This window comes from Apteryx mantelli, chromosome 2 (assembly GCF_036417845.1).
Source record: "Apteryx mantelli isolate bAptMan1 chromosome 2, bAptMan1.hap1, whole genome shotgun sequence".
NCBI lineage: Eukaryota > Metazoa > Chordata > Aves > Apterygiformes > Apterygidae > Apteryx > Apteryx mantelli.
The window spans coordinates 114,228,282-114,252,825 of NC_089979.1; the positions used below are offsets into that span (position 1 = coordinate 114,228,282).

Genomic DNA, 24,544 nt, shown 5'->3' on the forward strand with positions numbered 1-24,544 from the left:
ACAAAAAGCTGAGGGCAAAATTGCAATTTGACATCTTATTCTGAAGAAGGTCACTGCAAAGCAGCACCATCCTCAGGGAAAGGAGCTCGGAAAAAAAGAGGGAGTCCTGAAGGAGTGGAGGGATATGATCAGTTCCTGGATGCCACCAGAGGGCAAAGCCAGTCTATTACCTAGTCCGTAGGGTGCACAGCGAGGCGAGGAAGGTAAGCTCCCCAGTCACGTGTGAGCCTGAGCAGTACTGCCCGAGACAGTGTCCCTCAGTCGAATGCATGTGTAGTGCCACAGGAAAACAAGGAAAGCAGTACACTTTGGGAGGGAAGGCTACCAAGAGAAGAGGCAGTAGTTGTCCCTTCTTTTAGGGGAACATGAGGATGAGATGACAAAATAGGCGACAGCTCACAACTAAAATCACAACGGAAAAGTGATAAGGACAGCCTTCCCATAAAAGCAGGGTGAAATGCCTCAGAAAGGAGCATTTCAGATTTTCCTTTTCCTCTTACAAGAGAAGAGCAAAAATAGGTCAGGCAAAAAGCTTTACTTCAGGACTGAAGCACAAGTTAATAACCAGGATGAACAGATGAAACAATGCATGAAAAAAGAGGATAAGCGGTCATTGAAGTATATCCTCAGCCTGAATGCTTCTTCCTTCGTTACAAAGTGCCAGCTCTGGGTCGGGTGGCACGGTCCTCTCTCTCTCCCCAGAGCTGCAAACGACACAGTGAGAACCACTACGAAACCTCCTGCCCTCCCATGGACCAAAGTCTGGCAGTCCACACAGGAACAGCGGACACACACAAAGTTATTGCTAAATTGCATACCTTCTGCCTATGCAGAGAAACCTGGGTTATTTCATATGAGAGGTACTTTGCTAGCTTGTGAAAAACAGAGACAACTCAGCTTTCCCCAGCCTTGTAAGAAGCCATTATCCACGTCTATATAGGGTTTTGGTGGGATTTGTGCTCAGCCATAAAACACTCAAGTCCATGTTGTCCTGCCGCACAGCAAGAAAGTCAGAGCTGAGGAGACCATCTCTTATACTGAGTAAGCAGCAATGATGTGCATGAGCAAATCTGCAGGCAGTGTGCAATGGGAGTTTGGTAACAGCATGAGGTGAGCCAACACTTTGTTGGGATGAAAACCCCACGGACAGGAAAACACTGCTATGAAGCATTAGTCAACGTTGCCACAAACAGCCTCACTGCCAGCTCTGCACTGAAGAAATCTCTCACGTGGCTTGCAAACCACATGATTTCCTAAGCGAGAAGAGCAAGGTTGTTGGGCTGTTGCTTCTCCCCCCCATCCCAAGACAAAACAATGCTCCGAAGCACTCTTTCAAGAAAGAACACACCCAGCCTGTCTACAGGATGCAAAAGGCAAAGGGGATGTGGGTTAACCGGAGGATGTGCACCAGCACACCTCTCTGACTACCAGGTCCTTGAAGTTGTAGCAGGGTGCAGGCCAAAGCTCATGGCAGGCAACAGTAAATCTTTCAGAACTTAAGTGTCTCTGTCTGTGAAAGATCCTACACGCACTCATTTTAGCTTTCCTGTCTTTGAGCAGAAAGCAGCATTTTCCATTCCACAGAGTACAGCCATGAAGGATGAACTCAAAAGACTTCTGTTTATGGATCACAAAAGTCTGCAGGATTTTTGAACATAACTCCAAGTTAGTCCTGTTATTTTTTTTGAGTCTATCTTAATGATTTTTGAACTTTTAGAATCAGTAATACTTGAAAACTAGGCCCTGCAAAGAGGACTTCTACACCTATATGCCACCTATTCAGCAATCCCATTCAAGTCAGTCAGTATTCATGGGTAAAGCCATTTATAGGTTCTAATAATTAGAAGGAGACACCCTGAAGAAGAGTTAAACTATCCACCTGTGCATTTTAGCTCCTCTATCACCTCTCTGTGCACCACAGGCCAGAGCTTTAATCCTTCCCCAACCTTCTCTCTCCTCAAATCAATTCCTTCAGCACTCCAAACACCCACAGCTAATAATAGCAGAACGGGTAACATGGGAAACAGAGTGAACAGAAGCACTGTCTGGCGTACTGGGAGAAATTTTAACTTCACCTCAGCTCCTGATGACCGGCTGAAGGCAGGAGAAGTTGAAATAATTTATCCAGGATAAATTCCCTTTTCATCCTGTGGTTGTTTTGTCTCCTTAATCCTGTGAATGTTGCAAGAACTGTACCAACTAGTCTGAAACAATACCTTCATTCTCTGGTTTTGGGTGGGCTGATCTCAGGGCCACTGTCTTATAAATAATATAGTCCAAACTTCTAAGGCCAAATTCCTGCACTAAGCAATGTACATTTAAAGACGATGGCATACACACAAATTCATTACCTTGTTCTCTCTCTCTCTCTCATTGTATCTGGGTTTGGGAAAGAAAGGGCTGGTTCGATACAAGCACTCCCATCCCTATTCTAGTAACCCTCTTTATTTCCTCTGAATACCTGCACACAGACAAAAAGAAATAGCAAGCCAGCAGCAAATCATCCATGAGTGATTACAGCAGGGTCAAGGGGGAAGTGTCATTTCTCCGTGCTGAAAATCGGAAAGCCTGCAGTGTTAAACATTTGTGCTTCTTGATGGCAGGCCAGCAAGGAGATAAATTGAGCAGTGCCATGAGCCAGCCCTGGTAGCTCAGCCTCATTGCTAGAATACACAAGAGCCAACCACTCATACCACCGTCACACCATATAACTGCACTGTGCCTTGGCTCATAGCTAATTCATGGTTACGTTATTCCCATGAACTGCTGCTTGTGTTTCGGCACAGAAAGCAAACAACACAACATGCTAGCCTCCATAAAAACCATATTCTGGAAGGGGGAAGGGATTAAGAAGAAACAATGTCAGAGTGTCTTCAGGGAGCTGGAAGCAATCCCAGCGTCAAACTTTACAGTGACACACAGGAAGAAGTTTTGAAAGCTTCCCAGTCAAACAGTACCCCGTGTGCCAGGCTTGGAGATGTCTGGACATAAGACTGGCCTTTAAAGCATAAGGACGTAAGAGTAGTGCAGTGCCCTGCACACAGATAGTCCCTGTGAATGCAAAGAACAGGGGCCTGAGCTTAGCTTTTTTCTGGCATTCAGAGCTAATTGTGTCGTCCAGATTCTTAACCTTATTTAGGTCAGAGGCTTCAATACAACACCGTCTTAGAAACACAGGTCTTTTGTGGGAACGAGAAAGCCTGCTTGGCCAGAACCAGAGCTCTCCAAATATTAAAGCTGAAGTGCAATCATATTTTAGAAAGGGACAACAGGAGGATACAGCATTTTATGAGCTGTGCTGTGCTCTGCACAGCAGTGCAAAATTGCACTTCATGCAGCTTGTACATGCTTTCCATGTTTTGTAAAGAGCTCCACAGTGGATAAAGTAGCTCTTAGCAAGCTATGTGCATGACCTGAAACAGAATTGCATGGATGCTTGTAAAGATGTTCCCTGTAGCTTCACCCCGCTGTCCTGCCAGCCATGGCGATACCGTGCCTGACCCAGCTCACAGATCACATTCTTCTCCAGACTGAACTGGTGATAACCCCACAAAAAAACAGGCAACAAAATGGTGAAGAAGGCAATATGGACACCCCTAGTGAGCACAAGTTGAGAGCACTGCTTACTAAGTCCTGGTAGCTATTTTATTGGATTCAATATTGGACTTTAACTCCTCTATCATTCAAGCTACGTTGCTAGCAGAAAGCAATATAAACAGGGCTCTGGTGATTCTTCTCAACGGTACTTATGCACCTGCAGCCCTATGAAGTACATGAAGCAGAAATTATAACTCTTTTACAGCACTGTTCTCTTTCCCATTTCTTGGCTATTCTGAGGATAATCTAATCATTGCTCTATGGAAAGCATTTCAGATCATTTAAGATGTGTGATTCGTGCGAGTTTTATTAGCATGACTGCCTCCTAAAGTTGAGCCATAAAAGTATTCTGTAAAAGCAATCGGACTAATGATTTAATACCTAGAGACAATAGTACACTAGCAAAATATCAGGCATATCATCTCACCCATAAGAAGAAATGACAGTATGGAAAACAGGATGTAAAAATAGGGTGATAAGGAAAAGGAAATATGTAGAAATGATTGACTGGACACAGCACTCAAGAGGATGGAAACAGGGAATAAGCAAGCTGTACAAAGATGTCATGTTAAACAGTATTTTCCCAAATCTAAATGCATTTCCCTGTTGGAGTTCAGGTGGCAACACAAGGAGGAAAGTTTCAGTGATTCTTGCTTTATTCTATTAATTCATGACCTCACTGGAAATCTTCATGGGACTCAGGCCTAGCAACACACACTTAGAGGCAAATTATTTTTATTTGGGGCAGTGAAGGAGGGTTGCTGCCATCAGACCTGGCCTCTTGATAGGAGAACTCAAAAGTGCCAACAGTGGTCGGACCATGTTTCTCTAAGCTGCCCGAGAAGGCACATGGTCAGCCATTTCCCTCCCATCCTCACTCCTTATCTAGGCAGGGTAGCCAGAGTCTCAGCTGGTATAAATAGGCATAGCCCAACCCAGAAGGAGACAAAAAAGTTACACTAGCTGAGAAAGATCTGCCAGTCCTAACACTATCCCCAGAGAAGAGCATGGCATATACTCAGAGAAGATTTAAGAAAAAATTCCCTGGATCTAGTCTTGCTTGGCATCAATAGGAGTTTAACTGCCAAGTTAGTGGGAGCAAGTTCAGGAGCTGATGCAGTCTCATGGAAGTCTCGTCTTGCAATGCATTTTAGCAGCTCAGAAAAGATTTAAGGCAGAAGAATCACTCCAGCCAAATCCTGTGAAAAATCCCTCTCCTTCTCAAGCTCCAGGATTAAGGGAAAGAAATTCATCTAGACTCAGTGTGTGCACAGAAAGAAGGGGATAAGTGCATGGACAAAGGGGAAGAAAATTCCACATGAAACAGGAGGAGGAATACACACTAAACGAGTGAAAAGAGACGTCTTGGCACAGAAGTGATTCCCATGCTTTATGCTGACCTCTTCACAGACCCCAAACTACTTCCTAATACACCTCACTGTAATACCAAGACTCTCTGCTAGCAACAGGCTCGAGTTTCATTATTTCGAAGTTTTCAAATCACTCAAAGCAACATTTATTTCACAACCTGTAGCAGTAGAACATGAGGGGCAAGCACTAACATTTCAAAGTACGCAGTGAATCTTCCTCATTGGGTGCATCTGTCCTGTGACTTTTGTATTTGGCAGCATTTCCAGGAGCCTCTCAGTTCTGAGGAGCAAATCTGGAAGGTACAACTTGAATCATGCACTGGGAATAATAAAAACAGAAGCAAAAAGCTCTATGTTTTCCCTGAAGAGTGTGGATTCAAGCCACTTGAAGACCCTGTATTCCTGGATAACATGAAATTGCCATGCAGCAGTTAAACACATGCACAAAGTTTATGGACAACACTTGATCAAGTCTTTAGATTATAATCATCCTGTGACCCATGAGCAAGAAAAATATCCCCTAAAAAACAGAATGACAATATAAACCTCTGGCAAATCTCTCCTCCAGAAGAAATAAAATCTCATAGACTGTCATGTTCCTAAAATAAATAAAAAAATAAATAAATAAATGAAAATCACACTTGCACACCAACTAAGACAGTACTCACATTTAGTACCAGTTTGACTAGAGATGGCAAACAGTCCCTAAAAATGTACCATTCAGTGTTTTTAAAACTGGGGCACAAAGTTTTGCATGGACAACTCAGGTGTTCTCCTACAAATAACAGGGTTTATCCTGCATACTAAAGGCAGAAGATACCACCATGACAAAGTTGATATTCCTTCAGTACTTTCTATTTTTAAGAGACATTCTTAATAGTATTCTATGTTGAAGAACTGCTAGACAAAACAATTTTCTTGATACAAATTCAACAGTTTTTTCTCATAATGTTAACGTCTCAAGATATTATCTTTAGGAAAATAAGATGTATATGGAACAGGAACTGTAAACTGTCACTCCAGCATGCATCAGTACAATATAACTAGAGAGGCCCAACTGAAGATAGCAGAAAATGCTGAGTGCTGCTAAACTCCTAATGTACATACAAATGCTTTTTAAACAACCACTCTTGAAAATTAAAAAAATTTGAAGTCCAACACATCAGGAAGTTAACACTGTATTTTTCTGTGAAGCTTTAAGGACATTTGAGGAACAAATCAAAAACATAAGGACATTTTTCCTTTAAGTTTTCCTAAAGCAGTGGCACAGGAGCCTCCTCTATTTGCAACAACTTGAAACACCCTCTGAACTAAAAGGCAAAGCTGTATTCTTCAAGTCGGTTTTGCCTGAAACATGAGATATCTTAAAAAGGACTGATTTTCAAAGTGCCTGGCAAAGGCTTCAGCAGAGGAGAAAGAAATGCTGCAGCACATCTTGGAAGCAGAAGACAATGTCAGGATGATTTTTGGAGAGAGGATCATGGATGATCAAAGGAAACTGAAGCCCTTGACCTGGTAGGAAGGTGGGAAATGATACAATTCAACCCTAATGGCTTGAAACCCAAGGCTCGATGGGAACACACTTGCAATAATTGGAAATGCTAAAGGTGCAGCAAGGCCAATAACTAGGGCAGTTTGCTTGAAAGCCAAGTGAAGCCAGTGAAAAGACTGCTTCAGTAGGACTGGAGAGAGGATGAGGAAGGGGGGCACATTTGTGTTAAAAGATCAAGCTTTGAAGTTCCGGTCCAAGATAGAGGTGATTTTTGGTAATGCAATTTCCTTTCAACTTACAGATAACCAGTACTCAGTAACCTACACATTACAGCCCATCATCTTACATTCAGTTCCATTTTGCTGAGTTTGGGTGCACAGATGTAAAATTTAGAGATCCACCATCATTCTTGCACACAGCTGCTTAAAAAAGCCGCTTTACTTTAAGCAAAAAAAATCCAAAATGGAACTGGGAGCTTCTTGCAACAGAAAGTGAAGTGAATCAAACCACAGTAAAATCCAAATGCTCTTGGTTCAAAAAAGAAATAGGAAACACTCACACTTGGAGGTGGCTATTGCTTCTGCATTAAAACCTTTGCAGTGTTTCCAAAATTTTTACTGCCAACAGCTCTGTGAGGGAACTGCCTATATATCTATTAAATCCAGGAACTGCTTACTGAGGACTGTTCAAACCCTGAACTGTTTTGGCCTTTACACCACAATTTCCTTTTCTGTGGTGCTACTTTGCACAGAAGAAATCAGAAATAACTAAAACAACAAATTGTTTTTGCTAACCAACAGATATCTTTATCACAAGATCCCTCTGAAACATGCTGGAAATAAAGATGAGCTGTCTGTCAGTAGTACCAACCCATTCACCCCTGTCCAGGTTACAGTTCTAGTCTAAACCCCAAATTTCCATCAGCTGGATTCCTGTCTCAGGCCTTTCTACACAGCTCTGGCCTTCAGTTCTTGTGCTTAAACCTCACTTGGCCTGTGCTCCTGCAGAAAATGAAGGTATGATGCCATCCTGCTCATTGCTCAATAGCGTGTTTTTCTTTAGGGAGGCCAGCGCAGAGGACAGTTGGCAATGCTTGTAGCTCCGTTTGGACTGATTATGAAATGGGTATGTAAACACAGCTAGAGATAAGGGAAGAGCTGTACAAAGCAATAGCAGGAAGACAGATGGATAGATAGCCAAAACCTGCACTACCATTACTGCCGAAATCATAGGTAAACTTGGGCTGGTCAGTGTAAAGGTTACAAAAGCTAGTCAGGTACCATTGCAGCATTTTCCTGTTCTTTGATAGCACTTACTTTCATGCTTGCATTCAATAGCAGTGCTAATGTTTTACCCATGGTGGGGATCTCAACAGACAAGCACAGTGTACTGCCTCGTGCGTGTGTTGTGTGCTCGGCTTGGTGCTGGTCTCTGCCTTACCACCATCCGGACTCACCACAAGAAGAAAACAGCTCAAGACTTCACCAAGGTGACCTTGTGCAGACGGACCCCATCATTGCCCCCCATGGAAGCACCACCCCTGCTCAAGACAGTGTCGCCACTGGAAAATTGCTGCCCTGGTTAAAATGCAAACTGTTTTAAACCGAATGATGTATGTCTTTCCCAGCTAAGACTCTCCTCCTTGCAGGAGTTTGTGTTTTTCCACATTCTTGTCTGCTTAAAAGGAGAAAAGAGAAGTAAGGTAGTCATTTTATACACCACAGCCAGTAGGTTTGAGAGCAAACCTGTGGAACTTGTATGGAGAAAAGCACCAAACTTGAGTATTTTATGGTTAAATTTTTAATACCATGTTAGAATCGTTTCTGGCATAACATCCTGAAACTCAATGGCACTATGACAGAGATAAACTTGATTGTATTTGGTTTAAAAAATACATACATAAAGAAAAAAAAAATGAACAGAAGTTCTAAGTTAGCATCTACTATGTATACAACAGCATGCCACTTCCAGTTCAGCAAAAATGAGGTTTACATGATCCAAACCTCAGAGAGGTCACTGACCGGCAATTACTGTGAGTAATGCTGGAACGAACCATCAAACGAAGAGCAAGAGAGAGCATGCGTGCATTCTGCAACCACAGGCATATGGGGTATAGAAAAACAAGGAAGAAGAGGAAAAACTAAACTATAAACATAGAAGAGTCAAAGGATGCCTCCAAAATAAAACTTTAAACCCATTTATACTGTGCCCAGGAGAGGTTTACATTTTTTCTCTTGTTAAACAAAGAAGGATCATGTTATTTTTGCATGACTAATAAGGTATTGTAAGCACAAGGGATCTAGGGCAGGAAACCTGCTGCAACACCTCAAAGCAAAATCCTTGTTGATCAATTAGCTGTTCACTAACCCCTTAAAAACCAGTTCAGCTGTGAACAGTTTGGACAGCTGTTGTAGCTAAACTTGTACAGCAGCTAGAGAAATTTACCTGAGGCAAATGTTAAAAAGGAGGAATAAAAAAAAATATAATATATATATAATATATATATTTATATATATATATATATATATATATATATATATATATATAAAAAGGCAAGCACGAAGAAAAGGTAATTTCCCAATTCTTATCCTCCTCATCATCTCTATCCTCATAAATCTAAGGCAAAAACTGCTCCCAGCAATAGCTTTATCTTGTGGGTCTTCCCTCCATAAGAGCAGGAGGGCATTACCGCACTTTTTCCCCGTACAACAGACTCACAGCCTTAGACAGAGACAGAAGAGACCGCCTGCACAGCAGTGAAGTTCCCTCGCAACCAAGACTCGTCTACACTGTGCAAGGCAGCACCGGGGAGAGGAACTCTGTAGGCTCCCTCTGTACGAGCTGGCTGGGACACTGGAAGCAGCCCAGATGTCTCAGCACCATGCTCCCAGGCTAATTAGTCATGTTTGGAAATAAGGTTAATTAGCTCGGCTGGAGCGCTGAAATCATCTTTTCTTCTGAATAATTCTGAATATCAGACCAACTCAGGTGTCTCTAAAAGGCCCTGTGTTATCCTGTACAGACACTTGCTTCAAAGAACTGACAAGCCCTAGAATAGTGTCCATTAGGAAATACAGCATGGGGGGAAAAATCACAAAAACTTCTATATTAAAAAAGAAAAAAATAAATAAGAAAATCAACATATAGGTCATGGGAGACTGGCTACTGGAATTATTCCAGTGCAGATGAAGCATGTCTAGTAACTGTAATCTTCCCAACCATTGTTAGCATATATGACAATATATTCTCTAATGTATTTTTCCATATGAATTAACTTTTTTTTTTTTTTTTTTTTTTTTTTTTTTTACACAGTTCGACTTCTGGAACATCTGCACATGCATGGGGCACAATCAGGGTAAATGTATATATCAAGTATCACTTTAATCACTAGCTCTTAATAATTTTACCGCAGGCACTGAAAAATAACAGTGCAGTGCTGAGCCTTGGCTTCTGCTTTTAAAAACCTCCCAGATGCGAGCATGGAAATGAGGTCAGCAGCGCTGATCTCCCTTGCCCTTGATCTGGCCATTTAAAATACTTGTAACATTTGAAAAAATGACACATGACTTGAACACAAAGTGGATATGCTGCATATGCCAAGGGTGAAAGGAAACAGTTTCTAAACAGAAAACATCTTTTTCACCACAGCTATGTATTCCCTTTACCATTCATGGGCTGTTGACACACTGCCCAAATCGTCCTCAGCACCGTATATGGTATTTCAGATCCCACTGTGAATCACCAAAGCCCAAGATGAGGGAAAGGAAGGAACGGACAAGATTTAAGCAAAGTGGAAAGCACACCCACATTTAATACCAGAGTAAGACGAGCTATGCTATAGGTCACCCTCATGCTAGCCAAGCAACCGAGTGCTCCAACATCTTCACTCATAACAGTGTTATTTTCCAATAGATCAGCAGAGATTGCCAGCTCTTATTCAAACAAAGTCAAGTCTCGGAGGTAGAAAAATCTGGAAACGAAAAAGCTACCGCATTGCTGTTTTTACCGCTATTATTAATAATGTGCCACAGTTCCTGTCTCCATCACCACACCACACAATAGTGTGGAGAAATTACTGCAGGATGTTGTAATTATTTCAGTAAGGACATTTTGCCTCCATGTGTGAGCTTACACCTGCATCGCAATGAAGAACAATACAATTTAAAAATAAGCTATACGCACACTATAATCTCTGTCCTATTAGCTTTCCTCTACTCAGCTGGCCTAATCTTGAAATCATTATTCAGGCAAGACTCCCAGAGATTTCACCAAAAAATTGAAGACTGAAGGATCAGGGCCCTAGTTACAATGCCATTTGCAAGAAAATATAAGAAAAACATGGAATCCAGACTCCAACACAGTTAGAAGGGTGCAGCTCAATGTGCAAAGATAGATTCTCTCTTAAACATCCCTATTTAATATGACTGGAGATCAGTGTTACCAGCGGACCAGACTGGTATTTGGTTGCACAGACAGTATTTTTCTCTAGCTAAGAAGGACTGAGTTTACGCTCACGCATTCTCAGAAACTGCAGAATTTAGTTCTCATGTATATAGTCCTGGGTTTTTCTCTCCCTCCCCCCCCTTCTTTCCTGGTAAGGACAAAGCAGCACCTTCTGCCTTTAAGATTAGATGCTCTGATTACCCCTTTTAAGCCAAAGCTAGAAAACGGCTGTTCCTGTACTTGTACTGTTGTCTCCAAAACTGCAAAAGAACCACAGAGCATTAAAGATTCTTCTTACAGGACGTAGTCCTATGTATAGATACATAGTCTGTTTTCTACAATTGTGTGGCATAAGTTTTCTGAGAAGTCTAGCAGGATGAGGTTACAGCTTTGCAGCCTTTGCTTACGATCCAGAAGCAGGCAGTAAAACACTGATTACTGATTTGCCAATTTATTGGCATAAATTAGCCAATCCATTTTATATTTGCTGTGCAGAATATAGCAAACTCTGCAGAAGTAATTTGGCAGCTCCAATTTACCAGAATACCTGCAAAGGGAATCCAGTGACATTAAATAAACCTGTAGAAGAGTTCACAAGGTACAGACTGAAACTATCCAGGCATTAAGTGCCAGATGTACCGAGTATACATGATGGGAAAAATATGAACAAATGATTTCCCCACTGATCTCTCATTTTAGTCAGGTTTCATGGCACAAGTAGCAGTGGCAGTATAAGATTAAGAAAAAAAGAAAACTAAGTTATTTTATAATGGATAAATTGACCGTTAACTAAACCATTTCTCCAGCGACATTCTCACCTTTAAAGCTAATACACAGATTAAAATGGCTGCTTAAATAGCGCCTCTCAGATGTTCAAAAGATACACTGAGATGGTTGATCATTAAAACAAACAAGAAGCCCAGATCACCCTTTAGGAGAGGAACTCCCCAGAAAGGTCACTCGGGAGATTTCAAGGGCCCGGCCTGTATTTTGGTATCACATCCCAGTGAGGAAGGCTGTGGGACCTGTACGAAACCTGCCAGATTGGCCAAGATCAGAAGACAACAAGCAGGATCAGATGGCTCTAGAGCTCAGTGCACCCACCTCTAAGACCTCCTGACCGCATGGCCCACACGACCTTCCCCGATATGGTGCTTGCCACAAGGCTGGACTGGGGGGTGGCAGACGCCCTTCACCATCTTGCTCTAAGTCCACCCACTCCTTCTCAATCTCCCCCTGCAAAGACTTGAGCTGCAAAGCACCAGGAGTAAGCTGTCCACTCCCTACAGAAGCAGCAGGTGATAGTCATATAGAGGGTCTCAGTATCGCATCCATACGAAGCATGCATGGGTTCTGGAAGGGGAATGCACATTATTAATTCGCATCACCTACCTTTCTGGAACCAGTTCTGAAGGGGCTGCGATTCCTACCCAAGACAGGAGCAGTACTGCAGGGAAGCCATACCACCCGGGGACGCATTTCTGCTTTGTAGCACTCAGCTCTAGAGCCTTCATGTGATTTGATGTATAAAAAGAATGGGCCAAAACCCCAACTAGAATAAATCAGTAAAATTTCACTGGACAACAGTGTGACACAGGGTCTCACCCACAAATATCTTGTTGCTTTCCCCTGACAGATAATATTCAGAAGGCAGTTTCAGGCTCCCAGAAAGCAAAAAATTTTTGATCTCATATAGGCAGAGGACAAAAAAAAGCCAGTCCTTCAGTCACCCCAACTTTTTTGTCTCCAGACACATTAAGAAAAAAATCCCACAGTAATGATGGTTTTACATGCATCTGCATTTATATTGTTCAAAAAAATCTTTTCGTAAAATGTACATAAACAGAAAATATAATCTAAAATTCCTTTTTTCTCTCAAGTTTTTCCTGAAGTTGCAGGAGGCAGGATTTCCTAAATATTACATAAGTAGAGCAGGGTGTATTTGTTCTTCTGCAGTTTAAGACTTATTAGCACAGTCAAGTTACTTGGGCCAGGCCTCTTTCCTGATCTTTTATTGCAAGAGAATTATTCTTGGCAATGCTCCAGCACACTATTAGTTTGAGAAAAACCAAACAGACATTTAAAGAAGGGAGACATAAAACAGACACACCTCAGGGCTTTGCAGGGTCACTGCGAGTTGTAGCGACAGAACAGAAATAGCAAATACAACCTGGTGCTGAGCCTCCAAGGCATACAACTATCGTTACTACTACTAGACAGGAGTGAGAGGAACGGGAGAAGAGAGCTGCGCGGTCCGTCGCGGGGCGTGCAATCCCCTTGCATTGTTCTGCTGGGAAACACGGCTACAAAGCGACAGCCAAACTTGCGAGGCACCACACCTCACTCCTTCCAAAGGAAACGCGAGGAGCAAACTGCCCCTTGCATAACTGCGCCATCTCTCCATCCAGGGTAAGAGATCTCACCCCACCCTGGTTCATGCAGGGAAAGGATGGGAAAGTACTGCCTTCAGCACCCGATTGAGGCACCTGACCAAGACAGCTGACCTCATCTTCTTGTGCAGAGAAGGAGGCTCCTCCAAAGGGTGATTTGGGAGCCTGTCTTTTTCCGATGATGAGAGGACACACTTAGGGTGACTGTTCACCTGGGCACACCTCTCTGGAGGAGGCATGACTGCCCTCCACAACGAAGAGCTCCCTCCCAAGCACGGCTACACCACCTGCTGTAGCCCTTCCACAAACACATGTTCTTGGTCAGGCAAAGCACTGGATTTCTCCTCTTCCCTTCCCCTTCTCCCCCAGCATCTGCCGTCCCTCCCGCACTCCCCTGCTGGTTTGTTGGGCAAGAGGCAGCAAGCACGGTGGCACAGCGAGTGTTATACAGGGACCGACTGCCCAGCTGTTGCCTCTCAGGATGCAGTTTTGGGCTGAATTGTACCTATCTTTCCCTTAGTAGGGACACTGATTTGGGTCTCTGAGCCACAGAAATTAGGGGAAAGCATAGGAACTTAATATCTTTGAGAGACCACTATACTTCTAGCAAACCTAAGCGAAAACAGCTAAGCAGTTACAAAGCTGGAGGGAGGAAGAGGGGCTGGCATGCTCTGAAAGAATAATCACAGAGGCCTTATTCTCTGAGAAACTAAGCCAAGAATAGAAAGAAATCGGTACTAAGCAGAAACTTCACATTGGTACTTGTCTCTGTTATGCTACAAAAAATTTTGCAACAGGTGTTAAGGCTTTGTTATATATACTTTTTGCATCTAAAAGAGAGAACTTCTCCAAGAAGCTGACTAAAGCAAGCAGCAGAGTGAAAGATCAGGCAGTGCTGCCTGACATCTGGAAGGACCCCTCTCCATCCGCAATCACACCGCTGCTCTGTGGAAGTTGAGCCGCAGCCTTGGTACTTCTGCTCCTTTTTGACAGCATGAGCTTTGGCTTTCAGACCCTGTCTCAACTTTGATTTACTCAATTACAAAATGTATTTAAAAGAAAAGAGAAAAAAAAAGAAAAAGAAAAGGTCTTCACAAAGTTACTGGTCAAAACATTACAAAGCATCATCTCTTTTTACAAAGCATAAAAAAAAAGAAATCAGTTGGAAAACCTCCCCCTCAAAATGTGCTGGGAAGCACATGCAACTAATTGTTGCCCTTCGGTACTAGCAAACTTTCAAGTAAGCAATTAAACTAGAGGATGCATCTTTAGCATATTCTGTGCATCAGTCAGTGTTACACATGCCTGTATCTATGTCACATTTCTTGATGCAATCATAAACACGCACTCCTGACACATAGCAAAGACTGAGAGGGCAATCACATGCTCAGAAACTCAGTTCATGGCCAGGAGGGGCAGGTTTTAGGCAGGTGCGGATGAAGAGGGAAGAGTTCCCTTCCCTGTGACCGGGGGCACAAGAAAATTCGGTTGTACCTCTGCAACTCTGCCCCCCTTGGCCAGAGGAAACGTCTCTGTTTGGGCTTCTCCTCCTCCCCACCTCGCCCCCAAAAGTGTTTGTTGCATTTGCTCTGAACTTGCTAATCCTTTTATCATGCCACCCTAACGCTACCTTTTTTGTGAGAATAAACTGTTGATTTTTTCCTCCCCCTGCTTCACACCTAGCATGTGGCTTTTTGTTTCATGAAACTGTTGCACTGCCCCCTCACCAACTGATTTATCCGCTGTGCTGTCAGCTCTCAAAACCACAAGCTGTCACTTTAAATCTTTCAAGCCACAAGCAAACTGCTTTAGGTTACAGAGGGGAGAGGGCAGCTGGAGGAGGCAATCTGCATTCTCAGAGCAAGGCCAGCTCTAACAAGCTTTGAACAAATCCCAGATTTGCTGAACTACATCTGCAGAAGCGTCGCGGGTTTGGGCAAATTCACTCCACACTAGAATCTTTAATCCAATTACGTGTCACGTTCACCTCCATGTTCACCATGTTAATCTCTTCTAAAATTACTCTTGTCCTGTGAATGAAAATATCTCAGTCTTACACTCCAAACACCATGATAAACATAGATCTTTGTAATATAAGAAAGAGGGTGAGGACCTTGCTGTATTTCATTATTTTTGTACTGCAGCGATGGATTTCAAAAGAGCTTAGCAGCAGTAGTCATACTTACTGATTTAGTATAAGGGATGCTAGAGCAATCAGAGTACATTCCCTTTGCTGCTATTCTTAAGAAACCTTAGCGCTTTTGGGAATGAGCTTGGAGGATTTTTCTTCCCTTCTGCAGATTACTCTAAGTAATGTGAAGTTTGACCTTCTCTTGCTTTTTCTACAAATGAAGGCACTGTCCCTTTGCCTTCCTGTACAACTGTTCTCAGTGCAGAGGCTATCCAGGGCCTGAAGAAGGGAAGACCTTTGTCTTACAGCCACACCCGGAAACAAACAGCGATTTTCGCTGCTGTTGGTGCCTGAAAGGACAAGCCCAAGTGGTCTCAACCCTATTTGATGCAGACAGGTCATGATAAAAGCTGCCTTTCCAGTGGCATGAAAATCCCAGCACAAGAGATCTCCTGCTCAGATTAAGATTCTTTACTGCACTTTACCCTTTTTCAAATACAGTCACCTTGATTTAGCCATGCTTTATTCCTGGGCTTAAAAAGCTATGTGAGGCAAGCCCTGAAACAAGAACAGTTCTGTGACAAAACAGCGTACGCCAGCTCCTGAGACAACGTAGGACTACAAGGGACCGTTGTACATGATTTTTTGTGTGGACACAGCTGTGCACAAAGTACCTTAGCTATCAGGCATCCACAGGAGGCATGCACTCTCACAAGCTAGGTAGTGGTGAGGCTAAACAGCTTTCAAATCCACTGGGCAACAGCTTTGCTCATAGCTTGGAAACTTAAGCAACAAACCTGGGCCATCCATTGAGCATGCAGAGCACCTTAAACATTCACCTTTTGTACCTCACTGACTTTCTTCTTAGCCTTAAGTGCTGGAAAGCACCTGTGTGGTGGTATATTCTTTACTGAAGAAGCAAAAGCTGAATTTCCCTAACTGATTATCAGCTGAAGTTAATTTACCTTGGCAAGCATTGGTTTGCAAGTCATTTTAATCAGTTTCTAGGGTACATGACTGGAGCAGGGAGGGAGGGAGCCCATTCATTTCACACGCAAACAAAAAGCCAGATTCTGACCTCAGCTAAGTCTGTTTTATAGCTGCAAAGCTCCACTGACTTCAGCAATACCAGCACAAGCAAGAGGAAATTTCTTTCCACTGCTCCCCGAGGTGCTGAGTGAGACTTTTCCCAATGTATACCTTTTTTCCTGCATTGTGTTGATCTCTCTGTTCCCACATTTACTTTCCCAGGAAACTTCTGTAGGGTTGTCTTTTGATGCAAGTTACTCTCTCATTTCTTTCCATCTCCGCACATTACTACACATATGGTCAAGCACAGAAAGCAATTGCACCGTACTCTCCCTCCGTGATTGACAGCACACATTTGTGCAACAAAAATGGAACAGGAAAAAGTATTTATATCAGGCTCACCTAAAACTTCAACGTTTCAAAGAGACTTTTTACACTACACAGTGTAGCTGAGTACCTATTTGGTAAGTTGGAGAGAGATAAAGTACCACACAGAGAAAAAAATAAACTGCTGGGGCCATGCTCTGCATACACAGTGGCCAATCTGGGCTAATGAAGGCTTATTTTATAAATCGCCTTATCTACCTATCCTTTTTAATAGGTAGCCTGTTTTCTTCCCCCCCCCCCCAAATGCTGAAGATGCAAAAGTCATAGGCAGTTAACACTTTACAAGACTGAGTCCTAAAATCAAGTCACTTCTCTTTCAGAGTCTAATAATGCTGAGATTTATAGGACTCAGAGGTATTTCTTTCCTCACCAATTCTAGCTGCCTCTGACTTCCCCCATGCCCAGCTTCACAAGACTTCATCTTAAGATACACTCCAGCTAGCGCAACTGGTTCATGATTTTATTTAATGAAAGAACAATAACCATGGTGAAGGGGGAAGCATAAGATATCTGAAATAACGGGGGGGACAGTCAAGGAATACCAAAAGATGGTAGACTGAAATAGTGAGCGTGGCATCTGAATACTCCAAGCTGGGCTATCATCTGCATTGTGGCTATCGAACACAGTCACAGCTGTGAGGTGGCAGATGTTTCCTGTGTTGAAGCATCAGTCTCCTGAACAACATACAGCAACACAGGAGGAAAACAGCACAGAGTTTTCACTGACCGCCAGTACGGTACTGCGGCACAGGATGCTGGGGTACTGCTACTGTCTTCCTAATCACTATTATTCAGCGTGATATTACAGCACTGCAAAAGGCCAGAACCCTTAGCACTACCAAAGATAACAGGTCGTCAGCACTTCCTCTTCCTAAAATATCCCGTTTTCAGAGGTCTGAGAGTCACCTATTCATATTCATTTCCAGCTGGAAGTTTGAAGAGAAGACAGGGAGAAGAGTTAGCTTCTCAATGCTATAACCAAACAAACAAAAAACCCAGATCAGCTGGGACAGAATTAACAAGTGGATAGGAAAGGGCAAAAGTTATTTCAAAATCCTTATTGCACTCTTATGTTTCTGTATAAAGTAGAAAGTTTAGCAACAAAGTGCTTTAGAGACATTCCCAGCTCTGTTGCACCATTACCTTACAAAAAATAGGTCTCAGCTTTCCACTCATTAATAGCAGAAGCACCGTCCCACTTTTATTACTAAAGGTCAGTCCAGTCACTGACCAGACAAACAGATCTTGCTCGTGCCCATAAACTCACCGAAATCAGGGGCTAGCTGCCTGCCCACAGCTGGGCTTTAGAAGCACAGCTTTCCCCTGGGGCCGCCCAGCCACCGGCGCAGAGGGGAGCTGCGGTGACACAGAGACCAGCCAGGTCTCCCAGGCGGCCGCTCCACACCTGCGGAGAGCAGCCCCTCCGGTTTAGCAAACCCTGGTGACTCTTGGTGAGGGCTCGTGTCACCCTCGTGAGACCAGCTGCGGCATTCCTCGCTTGTTAAACCGCACAAACCATTCTCAATATGATCTGAAGTTTGTTGTGGCTTTCTTTTTTTCCCCCACATTTTTTCCACCTTTTTTTTTTCCTGGGGTTTGTTTCCCCCCCCCCCCCTTTTTTTTCCCCTTTGCATTTTTCCACCCGAGGGGGAGAGGCAAAGGGAAGAGCGGACTGCAGCCCTAACACTGAGGTTAAGAAAATAACCAGATAAACAAAACTTGCCAGAGAAAAGGTGGTGGAAGGTCTCAGCTTGACAATAAGTACATAAGTAACTGCCGTACTGTCTCTGAGAAATGTTAATGTAGCTCAGGATCCTGCCTCTGAGAGCGGCAATAAGATGCTTAGGGAAACACTGTAAGAAACACGGCATACACAGAGCAATCCTTCTCCCGCTATGCCGTCCAAGCTTCTGGCAGGAAAGTAGTATGTGATTTGTTTAAGAGGCTCTTGCCTTGACAGAGAATCAATCCCTGACCGCAGCAATAATTGCTAACCATTAATAGGCACAATATGACTGACTGTAACAGTTCAGTCTTCCCAGTACAGATGTGCATAAGTACATATGTACTTCTGCATGAGGTCCACTACCTTTTAAGAATGATAATGGCTTTATTCAGGACAGTCATTACAGCCCCAGTGTTAAGACTCAGCCAAGGTACCACTGCAAGATGTGGGTAACATCAAACAATCCTGGGAAGGAATTATGAGAATTAAAACCAGGACTTCAGACGCACGAGGTACTAAGGTTACAACAGGACTTTACAGTGCTAAATCCTACAGAAAAATCAACACGATTCAAACAGCTAAGACCCCTCACAAAGCTGGGCCTACAGGTCAAGTATCGTCTCTTACCTGTTCTCCAGCAGCGTCATGCACACGACTTCCCGCACGCCCGGGTTGTTGGCTTTTTCAATGGAGCAGCTTTGCAGGTTCCAGGTAGCGATCCTCAGCACAGGTCGGCCATCTCTCAACCCCCCAAACACCTCCACAGAGGGGCGAGTGGATATGATCTGGGTTGGGCCCCCAGGTGGAAAATCCAAGTCCTCACTCTGGAGACTCAAAGACGTGGGGCTGGGATGAGGCTTGGCCATGAAGTTGAGGCCGCCGTTGGTGTTCGTTGAAGGGGGCCGGGACCGCTCTGCAAAAATCTGATGCCTGATTTTGTCCAGAAAGGAGGAATTAATGCAGTTCATCCTCACCAGGTCCTCAATACTTTTGAAGGGCCCGTGCTCTTTGCGGTAGTCTACGATGCTGTTGGCAATCTTCTCCGTGATGCCGCGGATGCTCATGAGCTGGGCTGGAGTGGCAGTGTTGATGTTGATCTTGGTGGCGGAGAGGTGGTGCTCGGAGGTGGGGTCCTTCCGCAGGGAGCTGGGTGAGTGCTGCACGGAGCTGCCCTTGCTGCTCACGCAGATCTCGAACTTCACCTGCTCCAGCTTGGCTGCCCCCACCCCGCTCACCAGCGCCAAGTCCTCCACCTTCTTGAAGCCACCGATGTACTCCCGATACTCCACGATGTTCTGGGCCACCATCCGGGTGACGCCGGGGAGGGTCATCAGCTCCTCCTCGGTGGCCGTATTGATGTTGAGCCGCTCCTGGTTGACGAGGATGTTGCTGAAGTTGCAGGCCGCGCTGAACTTGCGGCTGTGGCACAGGTCCGCGGGGTCCCGGGGGATGGAGCGGTGGCAGCCGAGGTTGCCCCCCATCTCACTTCACCGTGGCGAGCAGGTGCTGGGCCAGCACTGGGCGAGGGGCGACTTCGGGGCCTGGCGCCCAGGCCTCATGGGCGCTGTGGGGCTGCGTCAGCAAGGGCGGCCACAGGTACCCTGCGGAGGGGGGGGAGACGACAAGCGCGGTCAGACCCCGCAGGGGCGCCCTTCCTCCCCGCCCTCCTCCTCCGGGGGCTCCCCGCGCTCCCCAGCCGCCTGCTCACCCCGCGCCGGGCAGCGGCGAGAGGCGACGGCGGTGCCGCCGCCACCTCCGCGCCCGCCCGACGGCTCTGCAGGGAGCGCCGCCGCCGCGCTGCCCCCCGGCCCCGCACCGCACCGCACCGCTCCGGCCCCGCGGCGCGGCTCCTGCCGCTGCCCCGCGCCCCGCCGGCGGTAGTAGTAGCTCGGCGGGAGCTCCCGCCCCTCGGCCCGGCGAGGCGGAGCCCGGCGCCGCCACCTCCTCCTCCTCCTCCTCCTCCTCCAGGGGCGGCACCGGGAGGCCGCTCCGCGCCCGCCCCCGGGCGGCGCCGGGGCCCGCAGAGCTGCCGCGGGGTCCGGTCCGTCCCCCCCGCCCCGTCCCGGCCGCGCCGGCAGCACCCCGCGGGCTTGCAAGTAGGGGGCTGGTGGCCGGAGAGCCGCGGCGGCACCGCGGTCAGGGCTAGCGAAGCCACCAAAATACTCGCCCGGCTGCTGCTGCATCGAGCCCCGTGCTGCCGTCTGCAGAACAAGCTGTAGCCAAGTCCGCTCGTTTCAGACTAGCTCGGCTGTGCCCACTCGAGAGTGACTGCCATGTCAATGAATCCTAAATATAATCGGTGGGTGTAATTGAAAGGGAGGGGGCGGGAAACTGAAAGAAAGAGCAACATATGCTTGCAGATGCCAGCTATGCACGTTGATGCTGTCTGATGCTGACAGGATATCTGTACTTCTTTTATCCAGGCAGAATATGCTACAAGTGCGTGTGTACTCTGAACATCAAGAGTCTTGACTGGCCCTCTAATCAAAATTAAACAGCTTTACAATAGTGGCTTATACATGTATTTTCCATGGTTAGTTAATGGAAATTATTTTGATTCATGTGAAATAAAAGGCTGAATTTATTCAGCTTCAGCCTCTCGGCTAAGGGGAAAGAGAATGTAATGTGCGCAAGGGATTGCAGGCTGCCCTGGGCTTTCCAACTGCACATGGGCACTGCTGCTTTGCCATTTGCACTAGATATTCTGCTGTGGATCACATGTTTCTCTTCTGTTTGCCTGAGCAATAGAGTTAGCGCATTGTCATTATGGGAATGGGTACTCTCTGCATTAGGCAGTTGGTTCTTCGCTGCCTGCTGGAGTGGAGAAAGTGCTCACTTAGGTGATTAAATGCTTCCACGTCTCCTGGAAAGTGCTCTGTGCACTGCGATAACAGTGGCCAATGCAGCAGAAGTCATGCTGGGCCTAATTCTGCTGGGATGCTACTAGCACAGAGCTGCAAACAGCCACTCAAATGAGTATTCTGTGCGAGGCAATATTATTACGATAATAGCTCCACAAGCTGTTATCTCAATGCAGAACATGCTCTTCTGTTTCCCACAACAGGTTGTTTAGAATTGATTCAGGCTCATTAAATAAGTTTTGAAGCTGAAGAGGACAAAAATTCATTTGAGTTGTGCCTCTGTGTCTGCAGGCAGAACTAGGTTTTCTTTGTTTCAAAGAAGATGCAGGAGCAACTCCAGAGAGAGAGTAACAGATGTCACTCTCATCCAGCACTTTCTGCTGTCAGCAACTGCCCAATGTTTTTAAATCTGCAGGACAAAGACAGCTTGCAAGGCTGGACACAGCTGCAGTGTTGATGAGGAAGAGGAGCTCGGAGTGGTGCAATCAGTGTCCCATCACCTAATCCAGAGTATGAACCATGCTAAGCCATGTTAATGGGGGGTTGCAGAGGAGAGAAGGGAGAACGCCTCTTCATTAACCCTTTACCCTGATTTTTCATCAAGACTATGAAAAGGGTTAGTACAGGGAGTTTATTGAGCTCTGAGTCAACTTTTAACACATCTTGGTATCTCTCAGAAGTGCCAAAAGATGTGAAAAAATACAGGTTTGGTCTATATTTAAAAAAGGTTTAAAAAAAAAAGATGAGTTGACTGGCCTGACATCATTCTTAGGCAATCTATTAGCATAAGAAAGCTAACAATGGGGTGCAGTCAGTAAAGGACTGAGATGATTGAAAAGACAACACTATAACTATTGACAACCAGCGTAGGCAGCAAAAAATAAATCTTGTGAAACAAAGGTGGATATTGCATTTTATCTTCACTCCAATCACAAGCTCAGTGTACTTAAATTTATCCAAGAAATGACTGATCGCCCTGTGCTGGTACCTCCTGGCTCCTATAGGCTGCCCAGTACCTAATGTGGCAAGAGGCTGCAAATCTGGGCTTCCTGGATCTCTGTCAGCCCAGACAGGTTAGAAGGCTCCAAGGCTTTGTGGGTGGCTTGTTCCTCAGGATCCACAGCTCGTTGCCTACCAAGCAGCTGGCTGCCTGCCAGAGCTGGCTTAAAAACCTCTCAGCGTAGGCAAAATTGAATTTTGCCACTCTGAGGATGCGGATCCGGTGAGAGCTTTGAAGGTCCAGGGTGGCTTCTGCAGCGAGGGGAGGGGGAAGGATGCTTCAAAAATGCCCTCAGTAGCTGCCATCACCCATCACACACAGAGCGCTTTCATACATCACTATATGGCACAGCAAAGTAGGCAGCAAGGGAACAGCTATTTTATCACTGCCCAGCAGCCATGTGCTGACCTTGAGCTCACTTTGCCACTGTCTAGAGTCCTGCTGCCTGCTGAGGCTGAACGGCCTCCCCAGGCAGCTTGCCCGGAGGCAGAAGAGGTTCCCGGGCAGCTGAGGATAGGCAGTGTGCCATGTGCGAGACCCAGGGGTAGGGCAGTGTCACCTGCTTACTGGCTCCAGATTGCTCAAAATCCTCTTCCCTGCAGGAAATGTTCAATTCAGAATGAAGAAAAACTAAGCTTTTTCCCTAGGAAAGAAGTTCTCCAACACTTGACATCTTTAAATGAAATGTTTAAGAAAGGTACTTAATTGCTTAACCCAGAAGGATGGAGTGGATGCAGATACTGCTGATGCAGGTACTGCTGATGCAGGTACTATGGAGCACTGTCTTTTGTCTTAAGTTGTACAAAGAATCAGACTAGATGGCATGACATTTTAAAGGTTTTATTTTTCAAGCTTTTAAGATGGTCTTAAAATTTATGTATCTATTTTCAAATTTTCCAAAATGTATCATGTACGTTGCAGAGACTCTAAACAAACAAATTCTGTTTCATGATGAGGGGTAGAGGGAGCCAGGAGGTGTTGCTCAACAAAATACCACAGCATTAAGTCTTGCCTTTGCCTTCAGTCAGCAACTGAAATTCCTACCAGCCTGCCATGTGATAGCAGTGCTTTTTCCAGCTCTTGCTTACCCAACCTTTGGGAGTTCCTGGTTTGGCACTGCAGAGGAGTCATACCTCACACACCTCAAATGAGAATTGCATATGGGCGGTTTTCGCTGGGTTGTTCCAAGTAGAAATCACTTGCATGTCTCACCTTCTTAATAGGTTTCCTTTCCAAGTGAAAGATAAGGTGCTCAAGAAGACTGGCAATTGAAATTGGGGATTTTTCCTGCTGCAAACTCCTATGCTGGAAATCTTTTAAATCACACAATCCCACTGAATAGGCAGATATCACAGAGGCTGGGATCCATCCAGCCAACAGCAAAAATCCTCATGACTTCAAGGAAAATGGAGCTGCAATATGTTTACAGGGAGTCGCCTAGAGAGTACATTTTCAGAGCTGGTACACTGGGCTCTTAACATAGCAAGGACTTGAAAAGGAAACTGATTAACTGGAATGTTTGTGTTTTTATTAAAAGGAGTTATTAAAATAATTGTTTTCCTTCTGAGAGGACATCTTCAGTAACACTTGTAACAGATGCCTGAGGCAGTTGACAGCCAGAGTTTTTATTAAGACAAGTAATAACAAGGAGTGAGCAGTTTCATGAGCAGAGGAACTTATGAAGTCTGATTTCCGATGGCTCTTTCCTGTGTTTATTTTCTGGTGTATAATAATATCATCGAGCATACATTAGTCTCTCAGCAGTGTCATTAATTTGGATGTCTCTGTTCTGCTTGGCCATTGGTTTTTGTGACACTTGTAGGAACTAGGTATTTCTGAGACATTTAACCTCTCTATCAAGTTTGCTTGAAAATAACTCACATACGCAAAAGTCCCTGGGGAGGGAACGACAGGCAGCAGAGAACACAGTCACATGAATTTTATCATCTTAGGAGTCCAATGTCTATGGCATGAGCTGTTTTTCCTGTAAGACATTTTATATGGCTGCCAAACTTATTGCAAAAAGATTGAGTGATGTAACTTGGCAACCCAGCACCAGTGACAAGCGTGACATCCTATGGAGAAGTACTACAGTCAGAAGGGTAAGCAGAAGTGACT

The 24,544-nt window shown here is 44.9% G+C and overlaps 1 protein-coding gene across 2 annotated transcripts in view; it reads right to left on the minus strand.

Annotated features, from left to right (window-relative positions):
* Window positions 1–20,404, minus strand: part of EEPD1 (endonuclease/exonuclease/phosphatase family domain containing 1) — a 72,736-nt gene extending 52,332 nt beyond the window's left edge. Inside the window, exons 1-2 of one of the 2 annotated variants that reach the window (XM_067291258.1) lie at window positions 20,387–20,404; window positions 19,193–20,166 (exon numbers count right to left, since the gene is read on the minus strand). In XM_067291258.1, the coding sequence (XP_067147359.1) occupies window positions 19,193–20,046 (854 nt within the window). In that variant the 5' untranslated portion in view covers window positions 20,047–20,166; window positions 20,387–20,404. The other variant, XM_067291257.1, reaches the window with a different exon arrangement.
* Window positions 20,405–24,544: the final 4,140 nt, after the last annotated feature.